The sequence below is a fragment of the Plectropomus leopardus genome, chromosome 20 (assembly GCF_026936395.1).
Source record: "Plectropomus leopardus strain MGB_pleo_1.0 chromosome 20, ASM2693639v1, whole genome shotgun sequence".
NCBI lineage: Eukaryota > Metazoa > Chordata > Actinopteri > Perciformes > Serranidae > Plectropomus > Plectropomus leopardus.
This window is the reverse complement of record NC_142195.1, coordinates 20,798,448-20,817,422: the sequence shown is the minus strand read 5'-3', so window position 1 is coordinate 20,817,422 and position 18,975 is coordinate 20,798,448. Positions and strand designations below refer to the sequence as shown.

The following is an 18,975-nucleotide window of genomic DNA, read 5'->3' as shown; positions in this document are numbered from 1 at the left end:
CTGTTTTTGCTGCTCTTGTTTTATAGCACTCTTTGGATCATGACATAGAAAAATATGGTCTGACTTAAGATGACCAGATTATTTATTTCACGGATTTGACATATTGGCAATAATTATGACACATTTTCATAAAGTCATTGCAGATGATTTCATCACTTAACATGGAAATTGGTTTGTGAGCATTCAAGAGAATCCTGAATGAAACTGTTTCGGATAAAGATGCTTGATTTGGTGGAGAAAAAAAGGAACAAAGACTGTGTGCCCTGCCAAGTCAGTTAAAACCTGTGTGTGTATGTGTGTGTGCCAGACTGACGGACCTCATTAGACCAGAGAAATAGCAACTGTACGTGTGTGTGCACCGTGTGGGAAGTATTGTAGTTGTTATAAATATATTACCTCCCTGAGTCTCAGGTCAAATGCACTTTCATCTCACCTTGACGGTCCTTGCGCACACATGCATGGATGCACACACACAAACTTAAACACACACACAGAGCCATTGCGCCAAAGGGACTTCACATTAGGGACATTTCTGCTCGTATGATTGACTGTTTCGAATAAAGGACCTTGGAAAAACATCTGGGCAAGTGACAAATACGTCCCTCTGGCTGCCGTAGTATGAGGGAGACAGATACTGTTGCCGAGAGAGAGAGAGAGAGAGAGAGAGAGAGAGAGAGAGAGAGTTGAGTTGAGTTATCTCTAGTGTTACACAAAGACCTGCCAGACTGCTGCCGCTGTCGAGGTTTCTCTGTGAGTGTGTGTGTGAGTATGTGTATGTGTGTGTGTAAAACGTGTGTAAACGTGTGTCCTTGCCAGCCACTTGACATCACAGAGCCCTCTCTCATGGCAGGCTTCTCGGATCAGTAGCAGAATGGATAAGGCTATTTACCAGCAGCTTATTTGGTCCGGGTCAGACCTCCTCTAACAGTTTAATGGGTGCTGAGGGGGGCTGCTACAAGGAGGCGAGTTGCTTTATCTGGCAACATGCACCTTGAGCTCACATCTGCATGAGAAGTGATTGAAAACATTACATTTGACAGCAAGGAGGTCAGGACCTGGACATAAGAAAAACATGATTCCAGGAGAATATGAGGAAAATATGTTTTCCTATTAAATTTTGAAAGTGGAAATTATAATTTATATCAATATTGGCTGCCAAAACCTGCCCATAGAAGTCTTTTTAATGCTGACAGATGGCAGTGGGACTGTTACACTTCCTTAATGAAGGGCTCATTTGCAAAAACAGATAAATCCACTTTAATTTATTTTCCTGAATTATGTGTGTTTGCCTGTGTGTGCGTGTAATTCCCTATAAGCCAGTGAATATCAGTTAAAATTGGTATTAGTTGTTTTAATAAGATGTTTTTCATTTTTCGTAAATCTTTTTTTTTTATGAGCACACAAATGAAAATCAGATGGTTTCATTTCAATAATGGCTTCTATCGTTTTTTTTTTTTTTTTTTATTAATTCACAAGTCGACTTAAAAGTGAAAGAAAAACCCCAAACATTGCATTCCGTAGATAGCCTATATATTATAAACAAGAGTTTATTGCAGGGAAATTTCTGCAATAGGAGTTTTTATAGCAATTGACACAATAGGCAAGCATGCTCACACAGGCAACTACTATTTCCACTCAGGGGGTGATTCCTTCCCGTGGAAAACAAAACAAAAGAAAAAAAGGAGTATTGGTGTGAGGTGACCATAACTTCACACAACTTACAACTTCCCAGCAAGACTCTGCATTTTTAAATGGCTAGATCGAGTCTACTTTAAATCAGCACTGCAATGTCAAATGCCCAAACTACTATGAAATCTGCAACAGAATCAGCTTTTGACAGCAACTTAACTCCCTGCATCCCTTTCCGACAGGACTCTTTCAACGATGTGATCTAATCCCTACTTGTCATATTTTGCAACTTGGGCAGAAGCATTGCATATTACTAAAATAATGCTAGGGACAACCTTTTGCATTGTATCTTGACACAGAAGGGATAGGGTTTAGGTTTAGGCAACAAAATTATTTGGTTTACAGTTAGGAAATAATTACGCACAATGCTAAAACTACTTTGTTATAATCAGGATAAAACATGGTTGACGTTAGTCACATGAGGCGACTCACGTTAGGCATTGACGGTTCAGTTTGGGCAAAAAGAAGTACTTAGATAAAATTGCAGGTATCGCTTAAAAAAACCACCCAGCTTTGAGTGGCACAAACGTGACAGTAAGAAGGTGTTGGTGGTTATATTTCGGCAACACTGCTTGGTTATGGTTAGGTAAATAAGGCTGGTGGTTAGGTTTGGGGCAAACAACTCCTTGATTATTATGGTTGGGAAAAGAAGAGGATGTTGCCTAAAAAAAAAAAACCCTCAGCTTTGAGTCCCACAAACTCTCTTGGAAAGGCAGTGGCAAACCTTAATGTTGTTGGTTGTTGTTCTCAAATATCACTTTGCTAAGTCAAAGTCCAATGTTTATTGGATCCATCCATCTCCCCTACTACCCACCCTCAGCAGACTTTCATGCTCTATAAACTTTGTCTGTTGCTCTGAGTATTTAATAATGACGTGGATGAGTTTACATTGGAGTTGGTGGAAAACAGGGGCCAGGGACAGCCCCCTGTCCCCCTGGTTTCATTATAGTCACGCTGGGGACACTGTCCAAACAGTGTATTTTGGCACTGTGTGAGTAAGACCAGGCTGCTTATGATGACCTTTTTCTATAGACAAAGAAATTGCATAAGTTGTCCAAAAGCCCATCAAAAGCAAAAGTCCAATGCAGACACATGCACGAACATAGATGCAGCAGTACAAATAAATGCATTCATACGCTCACAGACACGCCTCCATTCTGACATACTTACACAAAAACCCAAAGATTCACAGACACCCACACTATCACACCTAAACTGACAGCTAAGGTTCTGCTGAAGGTCATTCATAATGACTAAAGAGGCATCTCTGCAATGATTTTCAAATGACCCTGGGGACGCCTCGACCACTGACACCTCTTCAATAGAAAATTACTTTATCGTGCCCTGGGATACCTGTCTTTAGACTGATATGGTGGCGATGTAATAGACAGTGAAGACTGTAAAGAGCAGCGGACTGGGACGGAGATGTAGAGGAAAGCAGAGAGCCAGACAGGAAGACCTAATAGAGTTACAAAGTGAATGTCACGCAGATATGAAGATGTACAGGCGTGTAGCAGTTGGGCAGACGGAGCCGATCAAAACAAAAAGAGAGGCAGACGAGCAGGCGGGCGGGTTATGTGAAGACAAGCGTACATACAGGGGGATAGCCGGGCCTGCCCAAAGCGAGACACCCGTCCATCCATCCAAGAACAATTCCAGTCAGCACCAGTGGGAATACAGCCCCAATGCAATCCCAGCACACACACACACACACACACGCCCGCCCACACACACACACACACACACACACGCACGCACACAGCCTGCAGCTCTTTTCTTCAAGCCGCTGATACAGAGGTTTTGGTAATAGCCACACTGATGGTGTGATGGCTAATTTCACCTTCATACAATTTATGTGTGTGAGTGTAATAATCACCTTGAGCTATACAGGCACTGGATTCCCCTAGAGATCAGCTAGGCCTGACTTGATGTCATAACACACAATCTGGACATTTGGTGCTGATATTTACATATAAACTACTGTATCACTATAAGGACTGAGTGTCACCTTCACACATGATTCAAGGTTAACTCAAAAATCATGAAACTATGTGTGAATTTGATCTTTTTTATATGTACTGCAAAGAGATTAAGCAAATAATTTTCTACTGCAAAACCTATCATAAGGATTTTTAAGAAAAGAAACTCCACAATGACCATTCACTGCATTCTCTGTATGTAAAAACAGATAATAATCTTGTACAACACGCTAATTGTTAGCAAGGCATTCACCCTGGAGTGAACACACAATAACATGAGTTGCTGACATCAGCAGCTAACACATCTGACAGACACATCATTGCCTGGTCTTGCATCATCATGTTTTAAAACATCATGCATTTTACAGAACCTCACAGCTCATTATCACTATAACCCGGTGATGAACTGTATTCTGCTGGATTGTGTTGTCAGCCATGATGCATCGTCGACAATAACTTTCACCAAAAAGCACAGCACATAGATGGGGACTGTCTTATTTAGGGTGACATGCTTTACTGGGGCATTATTTGATTTGCTTCGTAGATCAAAAAATGCCTCTGTGTTCATTCATCCATCTGTCTCCATCTATCGCTCCCTCCCTCCTCCCCTTTCACAGACAAAGAGAAAATCTGCTAACTAGCTCCCTTGTTACTCTGACAATTGGTATCTCAACCAATAAACCATGTCTAATTGCATTACTGGGTTAACATCTTTCAGCAATTAAATTGTTTGGCTAAAATAGCTCATTACAAAGAAACTAACAGGGGATATAAAGACAGAAAAACAGATCACAAATTCTAACAAATTACAACACAATGAAATTTAAAGTCTGCTTTTTGGGATATTAACTGGAGAAGATTAACAGCAGTAAGAAGCTATAACATGCAGTTACATCCATAAAACATTTCATTACTAATTGAACTATGTTTTAAAGCAATCTAAATCCTATTCTCAGCCAAAACTGTGATAAGTGTAGGTGTTTCCAACATTAGCCAATTTCCATGAGGTAAACTAATACTAAAGTCAACATACTCATAATGACGATGCTTACAAGCAAATGTTTAGCAGGTATAATGTTTACCAGGTTTGCCACAAGCCCCTAGGAACAACGCTTGGCTTTAAAGCCAACATTCTGGTCTGTCATGTGATGCCACTGGGCGCAAAAAGACTCTTTCCCAAAGCATTACGTTGTGAGAGAGACATCTGTAAATCCACAGCCCCGCCAAATAACTTTTCTCTTTATCAGAATTCTGATCTATTTGATCCAATAACATTTAAAGTCGAAGAGCTGCAACATTAAATCATGTTATTCAAAATCAAGTTAGCAGCACGCTAAACCTCCACTAGAAGCCATCCTGGCCAGCAAAAGTCTCTAGTGCACTTCCTCTAAGTGCCCATGGATACATAAGACCTGGGGGATTTTATACCTGGAAATCAAACTTTTTGGCTTCACCTGCAACTGAGAAACTTTCACAGGAATAAACCAGGCCCTGGGTTTGATCCGTTATCCAGGTCTCTTTATACATCCATGGTTTGCCATCTTAGTTGTGTTAGCATGCTAACATTTAGTAGGCTAAATGAGCACCAAATGGCCTGAAGTACAGCTGATTTTTAATCAGTGTGGTTTTGTTTTGCAGCAATTTGGCTATAAACCAGTTATTGAACCAATAAACATTTTGGCCTGATGTTGGCAGTACCTGGGAAGTTAAGAGATCAATGAATTCCATCCATCAAATCGTTCACATAGATGTTGAGATATTTTACTAAATAAGTTAAAATTTGACCTGCTGTCAGTTAGATAAAAACATCACCAAAGTCAATAGGATTCAGCTTGTGGAGACCAGTGGAAATCCATCCCCTAAATATTTGAGTCTGGACCAAAGTGGTGGACAGACCAAGATAGTCATCCCTTGAGGCATGCTGTTAGCATGGCTAAAAATAGCTAAATATGTTGTATTGTAATTCTGTTTGTTCTATGGGTATAATTAAAGCATGAAAGCACAGATTTTTTTTGTGTTGGGCCATCATAAGCTAATTTAGTATTGGTGCCATACAGTAAAGCAATTATTAATGAATACCCTACCTGTAAAAGTGTTGTGTCATGCAGTAGCACTGTCTGAGAGGCTCAAACATATTCACAGAAATCTCAAGAGTTGATTTTTTGAAAGTTTTATTGCAAAAATATAGAATTTGATAACACACTACAAAAACATCAACACAAACATAATACATGACAGTCTCAAAGACAAACCAATAGCACATCAATAGTATCTTTACTGTGCTTTCAAAGAATCACAAAACAGTTTTTCAGTTGTTTAAAACCTTATGTTTGTGTTACTGATAACATGATTGTTGTCTTTGACCCTGGGGAAAACCTAATAACTGCATACCTGCCTTTGTTTGTTGATACTCTGAGTGAAAGCTGCACATTAACCCTAACCCATAAGACCATATTTCTATGACCCAATAAATGTACCTATTTTCCACTTCCTGAGAAGTTAACCATACAGATTTGAAGTGGGCGGAGCCATAGTTTTTTTTTTTTCCCACTGCAAATTTCCATTTGACAGTTTACTTTCAGCAAAAATCTCAATGTTACCCAATACTGGAGTCTTTGATTCCATTATATTGGTTGTAAATGTTTGAACTTACAGCAGCTTTTGGGACACATTTTTTTTGTCACTGACTGTTGCCATGACAAATATGTGAGCTACAGATGTGAAATTAGGTCAGGCTTATTCCAAATCTTCTTGAAACCAGGAACAAGACTCTTCACGTCCACTGTCTTGTGCCTTTGACTTTTTATCTGCACAGTTGCTCATTGCTTGGAGCTGACGATTCAACTGTGAGAAATTTCATACTAAGTGTGGGAAATACTCAAACAGCTTGTCAAAAATAGTAAAATTGTCTCACAAAAACATTATGACTGATACTGCCAAAAATGTGTCCAACATATAACCCTGCCCACTTCTCTGCTTAATTTCTGAGGTTTTAAAAGACACCAATGCTATGTTTTTATCATTATAAAATGTCTTGAAACCAGTCAGATATCAGTGCAACCTTTTTTTTATGGTTGTTATGTCCCCAGGTATTTGTGTATGCAAATATGATTTTTTGCTATTATTATCAGGTATTGCTTTTGTACTTTTGCTAGAATTCAGTCAAACCCCCTATCCAATGGTATATGCAGTGCCTTTATTAAGAAGCCAATTCCAACAAATCCTATTGTGTACGATTGCAAGAACTTGTTATGGAAATTTATGTGTATATAGATGTGAAAAAAAATTAGATTACCCTCCTCTGAAAGTCAATCTCAAACAACAGAGTTGTTGATTCAGATGTTACATCAAATGTGTTACATAATGTAATTTCACAAAAAAAATTGGCTCCGGCATAAACACTTCACTGCATGGCTGATGGGAACTCCAGCTGACAGTTACTGTAGAGTAACATCACATCAATACATCTTTACAAGTCTCTGCTGGTTTGCTGTGCTTTGTTTCTTCCTGCTAGATGACAACTGCTTAACAAAAGACGGTCAGGATAAAATAATGCCATTGCAAAAGTGCTGAGAATAAATAATTTGAAATAATGGAGATGTTTCGTGCAGCTACACACATCAACTGTATGTATTGTTTTCAATGACAACAAATCAATACCTGTTTTCACACTTTTGTACTAAGCAGTGGTAATGCTAAAATGCCGCAAACACTCAGACAAAATGTCTGGGTGAAGTTTGTTGACATCAAGGGCTAGTGCTATTGACGTTTGTAAAAAGTCATATCATCTGCTCTCTGTCCTAAAAGATTTCTGTCAAACCCTGTGCTTATACTTTCTGAAGGTGTATCATTGTGACGTACACAAGAAAATGGTGCTCTACATCAATGATGCTCTAGTTTTCATATATATAGCTTTGATTTGTTTTGAAAAATATTACCAATGCTTTGTGCTTAACTGTCAAATTTTATAATATGGGAAGCATTGAGAATATGAAGTGATATAATCAGCATAAGGAAACACAGTAATTCTAGGAACTATATAGTAAATTATTAAGAAAAACTTTGACACTAAAAAGTCAGTCACCTATAGACATTTTTAGTTAAACAAAAGGTCAACAGATTTCTCGTAAAGTGCAAATTAAATTAGTTCCAACATACACATTGTCTGACATTCTTCTTATTGCCTTTAGATATTGTTGGCAAAAGGTAAATACATAGAAAGTTGGGGCACAATTAGGGCATAGGATTTTGGCGAGGGAGGAAATAATGGTGCTCAAAGATGATAGGCACTTAAAAGGTTGTACAATTCACCAATTGTTCATGCCCCAGGCATAGGTTTTAAGCTGAAATTAGGTTGGAAAGGGTGGTTGTAAAAAGCCAATACCATGAAATTTGGGTGGGATCAAAACATTGTGAAACTTCATCAAGCTACTGTCGTATTCATATGACTTGGGAAACCACCCAGCACAATTACTGTCACTTTACATGCCTTACATGGTGTAATATAAACGTGCACCATATTACTGACGCATTCCCCCACTACATTAAAGATCTGCATAGCCACAATAGCCTACATATCGTACATATATTTTACTGTCAAGAAGTTGGTTGCATTGCAAGTGAAGAAAGATAATGATGCTTGAATAAAATAGTACACTGTGGTTTAAAAAAGGTACCAAACCACAGATCTAATGTTGCTAAGTGGCTCTTGTTCATCAACATTAAAACTAGAATAAATGAACAAGCTGGGCCCTAACCTCCAAAATGATAAATGTAGACTAAAGAGACTACGCAGATGTTTATCTTTCAAGCAAACTTTCACTCTGGTAGAACGTTTCAACTTTTAAAAACACATACCCATATAGAATAACAATTGTGACCCCTCTGCACTCACATTCTTTTACAAAATAAGTCAAGAAGTATGACCTTGACAGCAGGTGGAAAAGCTTAAACACCACAACTGAGGTGGCCTTCTTTTGCCTATCAGGGCTTTTAGCCTGCTTCGAATCCTCTTTCAGTCAGAGGGAGGTTTTGCGTGATTAAAAGCGAAACATATCCTCTAAAAAAGTGAAATACCCCTTTAAAACCTTACATTCTTCTTGCGTGTTTTTCTATGCTTTTCATATAGTCAAGTGATAACCACTTCTTATAAAACTAGCTTTACAATCTCATTTTGTTTCCACTCCAACGCCATAACACTAGCATTACACTGTGTATAACCAAGAAAAATATTAGCATGTCATCTGCAAAGAGGAATATATACTATATACTGTCAGAACTCAGTTCCTGCTTAGGTGGACACGAACGTGAAAAGGGTTAAGTTTTCACAATAAAGCACTGAGTAGCAATGTATAACATACCATACCAAAGATAAGTAAAGCAAGGGCTTGATCATTGACATCATTTTATACCTTTAAACCATACCAGAAGTTCATATATCAATCCCTGTGCACAATTCTCAGGCTTTTAGAGACAACAGCGTATTTAGTGCTGCCTCATTTAGAGCCACTGAATATATCTCCAGGTCTTGCACCAAAAGTTAAAATGAAACACAATCACCAACAACATAACATGAATATCTGATAATTCTGTATACCCCTCTGGGCACCCCTCCAAGGGGACAGATGTGCTGGTTGCCTCCACCTGACAGTGGCCCAGGTCTAAGAAGCAGGAATGCTGATTTAGAATATTTGTCACTATTTACTAATGTGTACTACTCTGAGATGCTTGATCAATACCAACTTGTCTACATGATGGTAGACTGAAGAACAATGCTCCCTGCTTTAAATATATAATACATTATATACATGAAAGACATGTAGGCAGAGCTGCTCAGTAGTCCAAGAGAGAGTATCATGAAGAAACACAAACTGTCCACATCATTTTTGCTCATGTTTTTAAACAAGTATAAATAAATAAATGATTATCAAGTCGATCAATATTGCCTCCCTTTTTTCAGCAGTTCTATCAGTGAGGTTTATTGTGGCGTGGCAGACGTGGTGGAGAGAGACTCTACGGCATGGTGATCTGAAAAGATTGCAGAGGGTTTTTCGCGGTACCTGAAGGTTGTTGGTTCTAAGTGAAGGCTCCATGAAAATCTGAGTGCATTTTTGAGTGAAGAGAGCTGCATTGGAATCCTCGTAGCAATTCCATTTGAATCTGAGCGAAGGTTTCATTAGAATATCCGTAAACTGTCCCACTTGAATCTTTGTGATCCTTTCCATGAGAATCTGACTGGCAGTTCCATTATTACAGGAGCAAATGTTCCATCAGGATCGTCTGAACTTTCCATGAATTTCCATGAATGAAATTTCCATTGAATTGAATGTTCCAGCTGAATCCTACTAGAAGTGCTTTTGAACGTGATGTGACATTTCCATTAGAAGCTGTTTGACTGTTCCATTTTAATGTCTGATGTGCTGTTGAGTTTGCATGAAGGTTCATCAGAATCTGGTTTAAGGAGCCATTAGTATCCCAGTGCAGGAGAATCTCAGTAAACAGTTTGTCTAGACTCGGAGTGAAGCAGACTAACTTGAATGTGTGATGTTGCTAGAATCCACACAGCGGTTCTCAGCATCGGAGTGAACATTCCACTAAAACATGCAGGAAGTATCCAGTATATGATGGAAGCTTCCATCAGAACCTGTCAGGAGTGGATAGCTGTAAAAGTTCTGCAGGAACCCATCAAGATCTTACTGGAGATTCTGACAGATTTTCAAAAAAAAAAAAAATGTACAGAAAACCAGCCGAATATCTTAAAATTTAAATATAAATAACATTTAAAAAATTTGCTGCTTCATTGAGAAGCTGTTTTTTAGGACCAGATTGATTCTTTTGCTACATTTTATCCCAATTTGACACCATTTACATATCAAACACAACCACTTGATGCTGCAACTGAGAGTTGTGTTCAGTGTGGTGCTATACATTCAGCCAGACGAATGGTTGTAGAAAGTGTCCCCAAAGCCCTGTATATTTTTGCACTTGTCTTACATAGCTTCAATAAATCTTCAGCAGAAATCAAGAGCCAGACGGTTTCCTTGTCACAGACTTTGTTGTATTTTAAATGTCAGCCTCTTTAAATAATGGTTGCAGTATGTACTCTTGTCTTGCATCGCTTTGGAAATAGTAAGGTAAACGTTGCTGACAATGAGTCCTTCTGTGAGTTGTACAGCTGGATTATAATTGCAGTCTAGTTGCTAGAAAACAAAACCGGAAGCATATCAGCATTGCAAAGCAAAGACTGAAACGAATGAAGACGTTGCTCTTGGTCCGTTATTACTTTTTCTCCCTGCCTGAGAATGTTGTTCAGTTCATTGACTTGCGATAAAACAGTACTTCCAGAGAAAATTGCCAGAGAAAAAGTCAGTGTTGTTCAGATCCACTGGGTTCAGATCACCTGAGACAGGCTGAAAAAGTTCAGTTTGAGCCCGCTGCATGAAACTCCCGTATTTGTGATACAGCCAAAAAAGTGCTGGTTGCTCTCAGAGCCAGATCTGTGTTTTATGTTTCATGTTTGATCTGAGAGAATCCAAACAGTGCACAGAGATATCACAATCCCCAAGATTCACACGAATGGAATAATTAAAATGAAAAATCTTCACTTCACTTCAGTTTAGCTCCCCATGGTCTTCCCTTCATGTAGCACCACTCAGTTCAGTTCAGTTTGGTTTTAGTGTTGCAATGTCAAATATTTTCAATGACACTGCAAGCATACTCCACACAAGAACCACAAAAAGTGTGAATCTTTCAGTTCAGATCCATAAACACTGGGTTTCTTTGTCCGTAAAAAGTGCTAAGCCGCTCTAGGTCCAACAGCAAGTCTGAGTCTTTTCGTCACATACTAGGTCCATATACTATATGTATGTTCGTATGTGTGTATTTGTGTGTGTGTGTGTGCGTGCCTGCCTGTACATATGCATCAGATGTTTACAGTAGAGTTGATGTTGTTCATATGGACTCTCATCTCCTGAATACTAGTGATGATTTTTTTTTGATGTCCCGCCAGGTTCACGCCAACTCTTCGCAAATCCCTGAAAAACAGTGCAGAAAGATTAGACGCTTACTCATCAAACAGTCTGCAAAAAAAAAGATACAAGTGAAAAAATCAAAACACGCTCCTCTTTTAAATGTTCCTATAAAAGGTGAGTTCGTAATGGTTTAGACAACTAGACATTTTTACTGATGTTGTTGCTCAGAGTTGTTGCAATTAAGAGAATCAACATATATAGTTAAATGTAGCTATCCTAATTAAAGCAATTAAAAAAAACAAAAACATAATAATTGTAGTTTCTGGATGGTCCCTGAATTATGCATTCAGAGGTCATACTGACTTCCTCTAGCTATCTCTTTCTTAACCTGATATCACAGAAATACGTGAATTGACCACAACTGTTAAACACTGCATTATGTGGCACGTAATGTTTTAAATAATGTGCAGGCACCACAGAAACAGTACCAATGGAAAGTCAATTAGGAGCCTTTGTCGTGGTGGACACACAGTTTCCCTGGTTCCTTAGAGTTCCCTAGTGGTGGGTAATGTTAAGACCCCACAGGTAGTATGAAGACTGAGAAAGTCTACGTAAGACACAGGACTTTCAGCCAGGAGACTGTTTGCGTAATTGTATCACATAACTTGAAGTACTTGTGTCCTACACATAATAAACAGGTATTTTACCTGAAAACAAAGTCTTTGTCCAAAGTTAACCAATAAATTTTGTTGCCTAAACCCAACCATGCCACAACCACGCAATTTTAACACATTAATGTACCTCCATCATGTAATGTGATGTTAAGATGTTGGGTCATTTAGTGTATTACCGCAAGATCACGTTGCTTTATCTTTATTAACGTTCTCAGTTCTATAAAGGCTACTGGCTTTCTGGAATGTTTTCACATTTTCAAAGGGTCAGTCCACCCCAGATTTTTGGCAAGTGCCACTTTCTACCACAAAGGAATTGTCCCAGTATAAATAGATAACCACATGGCGTATTTGCTTTAAGAAAATGACAAATTTCAATGTTTTAAATAGAATTTTACAGACATTTCAGAGACATAGTGTATCTAAAAACCTGAATGAATTGAACCAAAACTATATGCATGCCTAGATGTCTTGGGACGTCTTTATGCATGCATGTGCGTACTAAGAGGCCTTACTCTGATGTCATCTGAGCCACTGTCTCCAACGAAGAGTAACCTCCTTCCATGAACAGCTCAGTGTAACGACCCATCTTGATGGAGTCAAGCCATTCCCCTACGGTTTGGCTCCGAGTGCTGCAATTCCCCTCTACACTGGCATGCTCCACTAACAGGTTGGAAACTCTGGTACATATGAAGATAAAAATAAAGTAAAAAAACAGACAGTGATCAAATTGAAACACAAAATTATGCATTATTTCAGCCAGTATCCATTGTCAGGATGTAGTAAAAGACACCAGTATTCTGGATTTTTCGGGATTGGGCACCAGCCCTGTTTCACATCATTATAATAAATATTAAGGAGTGGAATATACTGTGCAATCAACTTCATTTTAAAGCCCACGGCTGAGCTCAAGAGTCCTGACAGTTACCAGGGAGGCTTCGTTATGCTAGTTATGCACCATCACGCAAAGCTGAAAATGCTGTCTACCCAAAACTCTTTATCATTCAGCTCACTCCCCATGCTAACAAACACAGCTTTCCATGCTATCAAACAGAAATGTTCATGCAGGCTAACAGTATTCTCCATGCTGAAGCGAGAACAGGAGTGTCATGTGGAACAAGCTGCGTCCTTTTAATCTGGCTAACTGTCATATGTCATTGCATGGGCTGTTAGATATGGCATTGATTTATTAACTGTGTTCCTGTGTGTGTGTCTGTGTGTAAAAAGAAAAGACAACACTCACATCATTTCATTATCTCCGCAAATAAAGTAAGGTAATGAGGGTGTCTGGTTAAATGTCTGCTGCAGAGCACTTACAGCCATTTCATGTCATTATACACTAATGCAATGCATATACATAGTGGGAAATTCTAATTGAATATTCAAGTGCTACGGTTATCAAAAAATACCCCACTGAATACAATTCACACTAATGTGTAGTTTTAAGGAAATTGAGCCAATTCTGTTTATTTATCTACTCTACTTTGCAGGCATGCAGCAGTTAGAGACCATGTCCACCCTGATTTAATTATGCAGCTACAGAAGACTTCAATTAAGACACTTTTTACATTCCATCTGAACAAGTCTATTAGCTTGCAGAGCTTGGTTTAAGTCACCTATGAATGAAGAGTTCAATTAAAGCATAATACCTTTTTGACATTTACAAATAAATGTCAGTAAAAACCAACATAAAACTCTCTCTAACAAATGAATAGGTCAATTAGAGCAAAATGCATTTTCAAGATTTAAAAACGAAGTAAGAACCAACATATATCTCCTAAAAGCATGCTCAAATATAAAAAGATTCATGTTATTTTTATATAAATGCAACAGTTGGCCATCTACTGTTTGTACTGTCTATTGATATGTTGCTTTTTTGTGGTGAGAGTTCATACCTGTGTGAGGAATTGACCAGTTTTTTTAATGAGCTGGGATTGCGAATGAGTTTGTCTAGTAGACAGACGATCTCATCAAACTTGGGGCGGTTGCTGCGTTCTCGCTGCCAACAGTCCATCATTAGGTGGTACAGAGCCTCAGGGCAGTCCATAGGACCCGGCAACCTATAGCTCTCCTCCACCGCCTTTATTACCTGCACACAGACAGGGGGATGGAGAAAGTCGAATAGAGGTTAGGTTTTCAAAAAGCCATAAAGTGGTACAATACTTCAGGACAGCACAAAGGATCTGCTAACTAATGACTTTCCTTCATATAGAAGTTGAGAAAAGAAGTGGAATGGAGGGAAAGAGTGAGAAAGGAACGTCCAGTATTCAGTGACAGCACAAAAAGGTTTCGGGCTAGCAGAGCGGAGACCAGCCAGGGAAGTGAACTCCCCATGTGAGTCTCAGTCCTCTCCTCTGAAAAGATGGCTTGGAGCCTGCTCTAGCTTCAACTTTAACTTTCAACTGGAACTTTTAGCTCCCAAGTGGAAATTTGTCTTGTGGCCAGGTTAAACCACAGGCTGTATGATAAAAATTGACGGCCCCCCCCACCCCACAAAAAAAACCATCATGATTGCTCCTTGGTGGCTGGCTGCAATATAAGCCACAAACCCCGCCCTTTCCATGTTTCATGGATGGGACACGAGCCAAACTAAATAAACATGAAATCAAACATTCCCAACAATAGTTTCTGTCATTTTAGTTAGTTCTCATAATGCTACTGTATGTGATATTTGATGCTATAACAAGGGGGTTTGATGTCATAATTGCTGGCTTTTTCTGCCAAATGGTGTGGCGCTGCTCGCTATTGGTCAAACGGGTGTTAAGGGTAGGAACTCAATACTGTGGAGATGGCCCGAAATTATTTCACCAGCGCAAAACTGCAGTGGCCATCTCTTTTATTTAAACACTGCTGGAGTCTGTTTGCACACATTTATTAATAATGTTGGACTGTTTTAGACCATAAGAATAACATGTATGAATTTTGAAAATGGATGTAGTTCCCCTTTAAAGACACAACTTAGTAAGCTTAGTGGTAGAGAGGAGGAGTTGGACTGGTAAGGTCTTCATGTGATTGGACCCATGTATATGTACAGATGTGATGTGATAAGTGCATGTTTAGAGGTGGCATAGTAACACGGTAAGTGAGATTCCCCCTGACCTTCCTTTTTTTACACTCCTGAGTTTCTCACCTGACATAAGTGTGTCTGGTTAAACATATGGATGTTTGAAAATTTGCTAGAATGAGGTTACTGTGCCTCTGATGCCGCTGTGAATGGAATACAAATAAGATAGGTGGATGCAAAGCCTACATTTGGTATATGATGTTTCATGTGTCTGTGTGTTCACTTCTATATGACTACATATGTTTCGTGCCATAAAAACGAAGAGACAGACAGTAAAAAAAGTTTGAGAAAGAAAGAGAGACAGCAAATGTAAGACATCTACTGCACGGACAAAGTCTGAAGTCGACAAATCATTTCCAGGGTATGGAGAGGACACAACTTGTTTGATGCCTGCACATGTAATAACCTTTTCACAGCAGGACCACGACAAACTTCAGCAAAAGTACTGTTACATCCAATTTCAAATCTCCCAAGCAAAATCCTGAATCCTGATATTTTGCTGCAGGGATGCTCCTGCTCTCTATCTGACCCCAAACTCAAACCTCCAAGAAGTTAGCAAGCAAAAACTAACCCCCTGCGAGGATCAACAAAGCAACACATCATAAAAGCATTATTTGTGTTTTGATACGCTGCACATCCCGGTTAATCATTTCCCCAAGTAACAAGATGCATCACTGAATCACAGAAATGTGTTCTTTTTGGGGAGGGAAATTGAGTTAGATGAATAATAAATAAACCCTGGCTCTCTCCGTTAGACCCCGCAGTGAAAAGCAGGCTGGAGTTCTCAGCCTAGTTCTGCCAGTGCAAGACACTGGAGGGAATTGATTTGTTGAGTTCATGACAGCCTTTGCTTGTGTCAAATTCACACAAAAGACAGACGCGATAGCACTCCAATCCGCATGCATGCATGAAAGGGCACGTACACTCGCGCCAAAGCGTAAGAGAGGAGCGCGGCATCAAATCATCACTGCGTGCTGAGAGGGAGAAGAGCTACACATGGCTGACTGGCAGGGAGGAAAGATCAGAGGGTGGGGAAATGAGAGGTGGGCAAATTAAGAAAAAAACGGACAAACAGAACACAAACAGAGATTCCAAGAGACAAAAGAGGGGACGAGAGAAAAGAGTGAGGAGGAAAAAGGGTAGAAATGGGAAACAGAGGGAGAGCTTAGAGAAAGAGAGTGTGAGAGCCTGCACTTTCTGGCACAGATCAGAGAAAATCCAGCATAACGCTTTCAATTAAACATCAAACGTCTTCTCCTCTCCTCTCTTCTTCTCCTCCTCTCCTCTTCCCCCTCTCTAGACTTCTCTGAGACAGACAGCCTAATAACGAAAGGAGGAGGGAGGGTTCTGAAGCAGGGGTGGAAGAGGTCACTGGAGGGCTGTGCGTGCATATGTGGCCTGTGTCTGTGGGTGGGAAATGAGTACGTGTGTGAGGTGTCTGAAGCAAATGATACGTTTTCCTTCATCCATATGTGGCATCATGGCTCAAAAGAGTTGATCTTACTTAAAACCAGGTTTGCACACATTTTCCAAAACTTTTGTTAATTTTGACTAATTCCATGCCTTTTCCAGGTTTTCCATGATCGTGATAACCCTGTGAAAATAATCTTGGAAACCAATTGCTTTAACAAGTAACATAAATATCACTATTAATCGTAACTTATGTTTATTTTCTATCTAATTGTTAAATTTAGCTATATAACTTAATTTTGTCAGGTTGTTGCAACTTAAATGTGACAAGGGAAATTACCTTGTTCTTTCTTAGCGTTAGCAACTTCAGTAAACCAAGTTATTCTGACTTTTTTGGGATTTAGCGAATTATGCAAGGAGATCTGAGAGTTCTGTTTTCTTAACAAATTTAAGAATACACAAATATGACTGACTAGTTTGCAGTCAGCAGATATATACAGATATATAGCACAGTATACCTGGTTTACTTTAGTTGCAAAAACTTGAAAAGATTAATCTGATTAAACCTGTCAAATTCAAGTTGCAACAACTTCACAAAACTAAGTACATATGACAAAAAGTTAAGTTAACTTAAAAATTGGATATAATGTAAATTAGTGGTTCCCAACTGGTGGATCATGGTTTAAAAGTGGGTGACTTGTGAACATGTAATGTTTGTGACATACACACATTATTTTGATGTACTGTGGATTTCTGGCACAGAGCTTTTATTCGAGAGCTTTTTTTCAAGTACTGCAACTATCTTATTGCCCTGTTCCTGGTATTATTTGGAGTATTAACATGTTGTATTGTGTTGCAGCATTTCTGCAGTGCTCTTTAGTTTAAGTAAAGTTAAACTAAAGTTTAAGTAATTGCAGTTTATTCTTGCAATATGTTTTTTTCATCGTACTCTAAGCTCATGTATTATTTACATTTTGTGATATTAGTTGAATATGTGGTCATCCTTATCTTACGTGTGGAGCTTGAGCTAATGACTTCTGGACCCCGCAGCTGGACCAGTTGGGAACCACTGATGTAAACATCAGTAAAGATTAATAGTTATATTTACTAGCATTTTTCTTTTTTTTTTTTTTTTTAAAGTAAAATCAACTAATTTTACAGTGTAATGAAGTGCTACACTCTCCTCCTCTTTTCATCAGCCTCTTCCTCTCAGACACATGCAGGTCATTTGGGTACTTGGTGAGAAGCGCCATCTCCCGACCACTAGTAACCACTTATTTACCATTCTTTTACATTTAGCCAAATATTCTTAAAATTGCAGCATTTTGTTTACTTGCTGTGTTTTTCTGCTTAGCTCTGCACCTCCATGCGTATTCACCTGTTTCACTCTTTTGCTTACGCACACCTTTTCTCTGCACCCTGCATTGTCTCTTTCTGTTTTTCCATTGAAGCTATTCATTGTCAATGTCCACACTTTGCAGTAATAGATTTATACTAATAGGTCTCCACACAGCACTCCACTATTTCAGCCTCCTGACAGGAAACATGTATATTTCACCTACATGCCTTTCTCTTCCTCAACGGCTCCACGGCTGTCTTTTTTAAACACAAGTCCCTGAGGAAAAATGCACTCAGCTTTGGGCCAACATTTTCTACTTTAATGGAAGCAAATACTGTGCATGTAAATTCATGTAATGGCATTAAATTGCATATCTATTTTGTCTGTTAACTTATTAGTTTATTGTATTATATTCAGGTGGGTGAGTGTGATGAGTTGTACACGAGAATGAAGGGAAGCTCCTAAAACCGGTGTTGTAGTACTCGAGATCAGTCTGTCTCAGGTTCCACACTTTATCATAAGTGTGTCCTGCAGTGTGGGACTTGCACTGGTCTGGTCTTGGTCATGATTTGGTTTTGGTTGGACCTTAATACAAATTTTTGACATTTTGAAATAAACATATTCCCTTTCTGGCAGAGAATTAGATGAAAAGATCAATACCACTTTCATAGCTGTTGGCTAAATATTAAGCCTCAGCCAGGAGACTGAAGGAAACAGTTAGCTTGGCTCTGATAAATGGTAACAAATCTACCAACCAGCACCTCTTACAGTCCCTAATTAACATGGTATATGTCATTTGTTAAATGCCAGACAATTTTTTCGGGTGGTTGCCAGGCAACCAGACTCGAGAAAG

General features: G+C 39.0%; 1 protein-coding gene across 1 annotated transcript in view; it reads right to left on the bottom strand.

The window, feature by feature from the left end:
- Nucleotides 1–6,109: 6,109 nt before the first annotated feature.
- The window catches only part of unm_sa34860 (un-named sa34860), a 78,199-nt gene continuing 65,333 nt past the window's right edge, over nt 6,110–18,975 (bottom strand). Inside the window, exons 17-19 of the mRNA XM_042508910.2 lie at nt 14,205–14,398; nt 12,825–12,989; nt 6,110–11,701 (exon numbers count right to left, since the gene is read on the bottom strand). Of these exons, the coding sequence (XP_042364844.1) occupies nt 11,590–11,701; nt 12,825–12,989; nt 14,205–14,398 (471 nt within the window). The 3' untranslated portion in view covers nt 6,110–11,589. The remainder of the gene's footprint in view (nt 11,702–12,824; nt 12,990–14,204; nt 14,399–18,975) is intronic.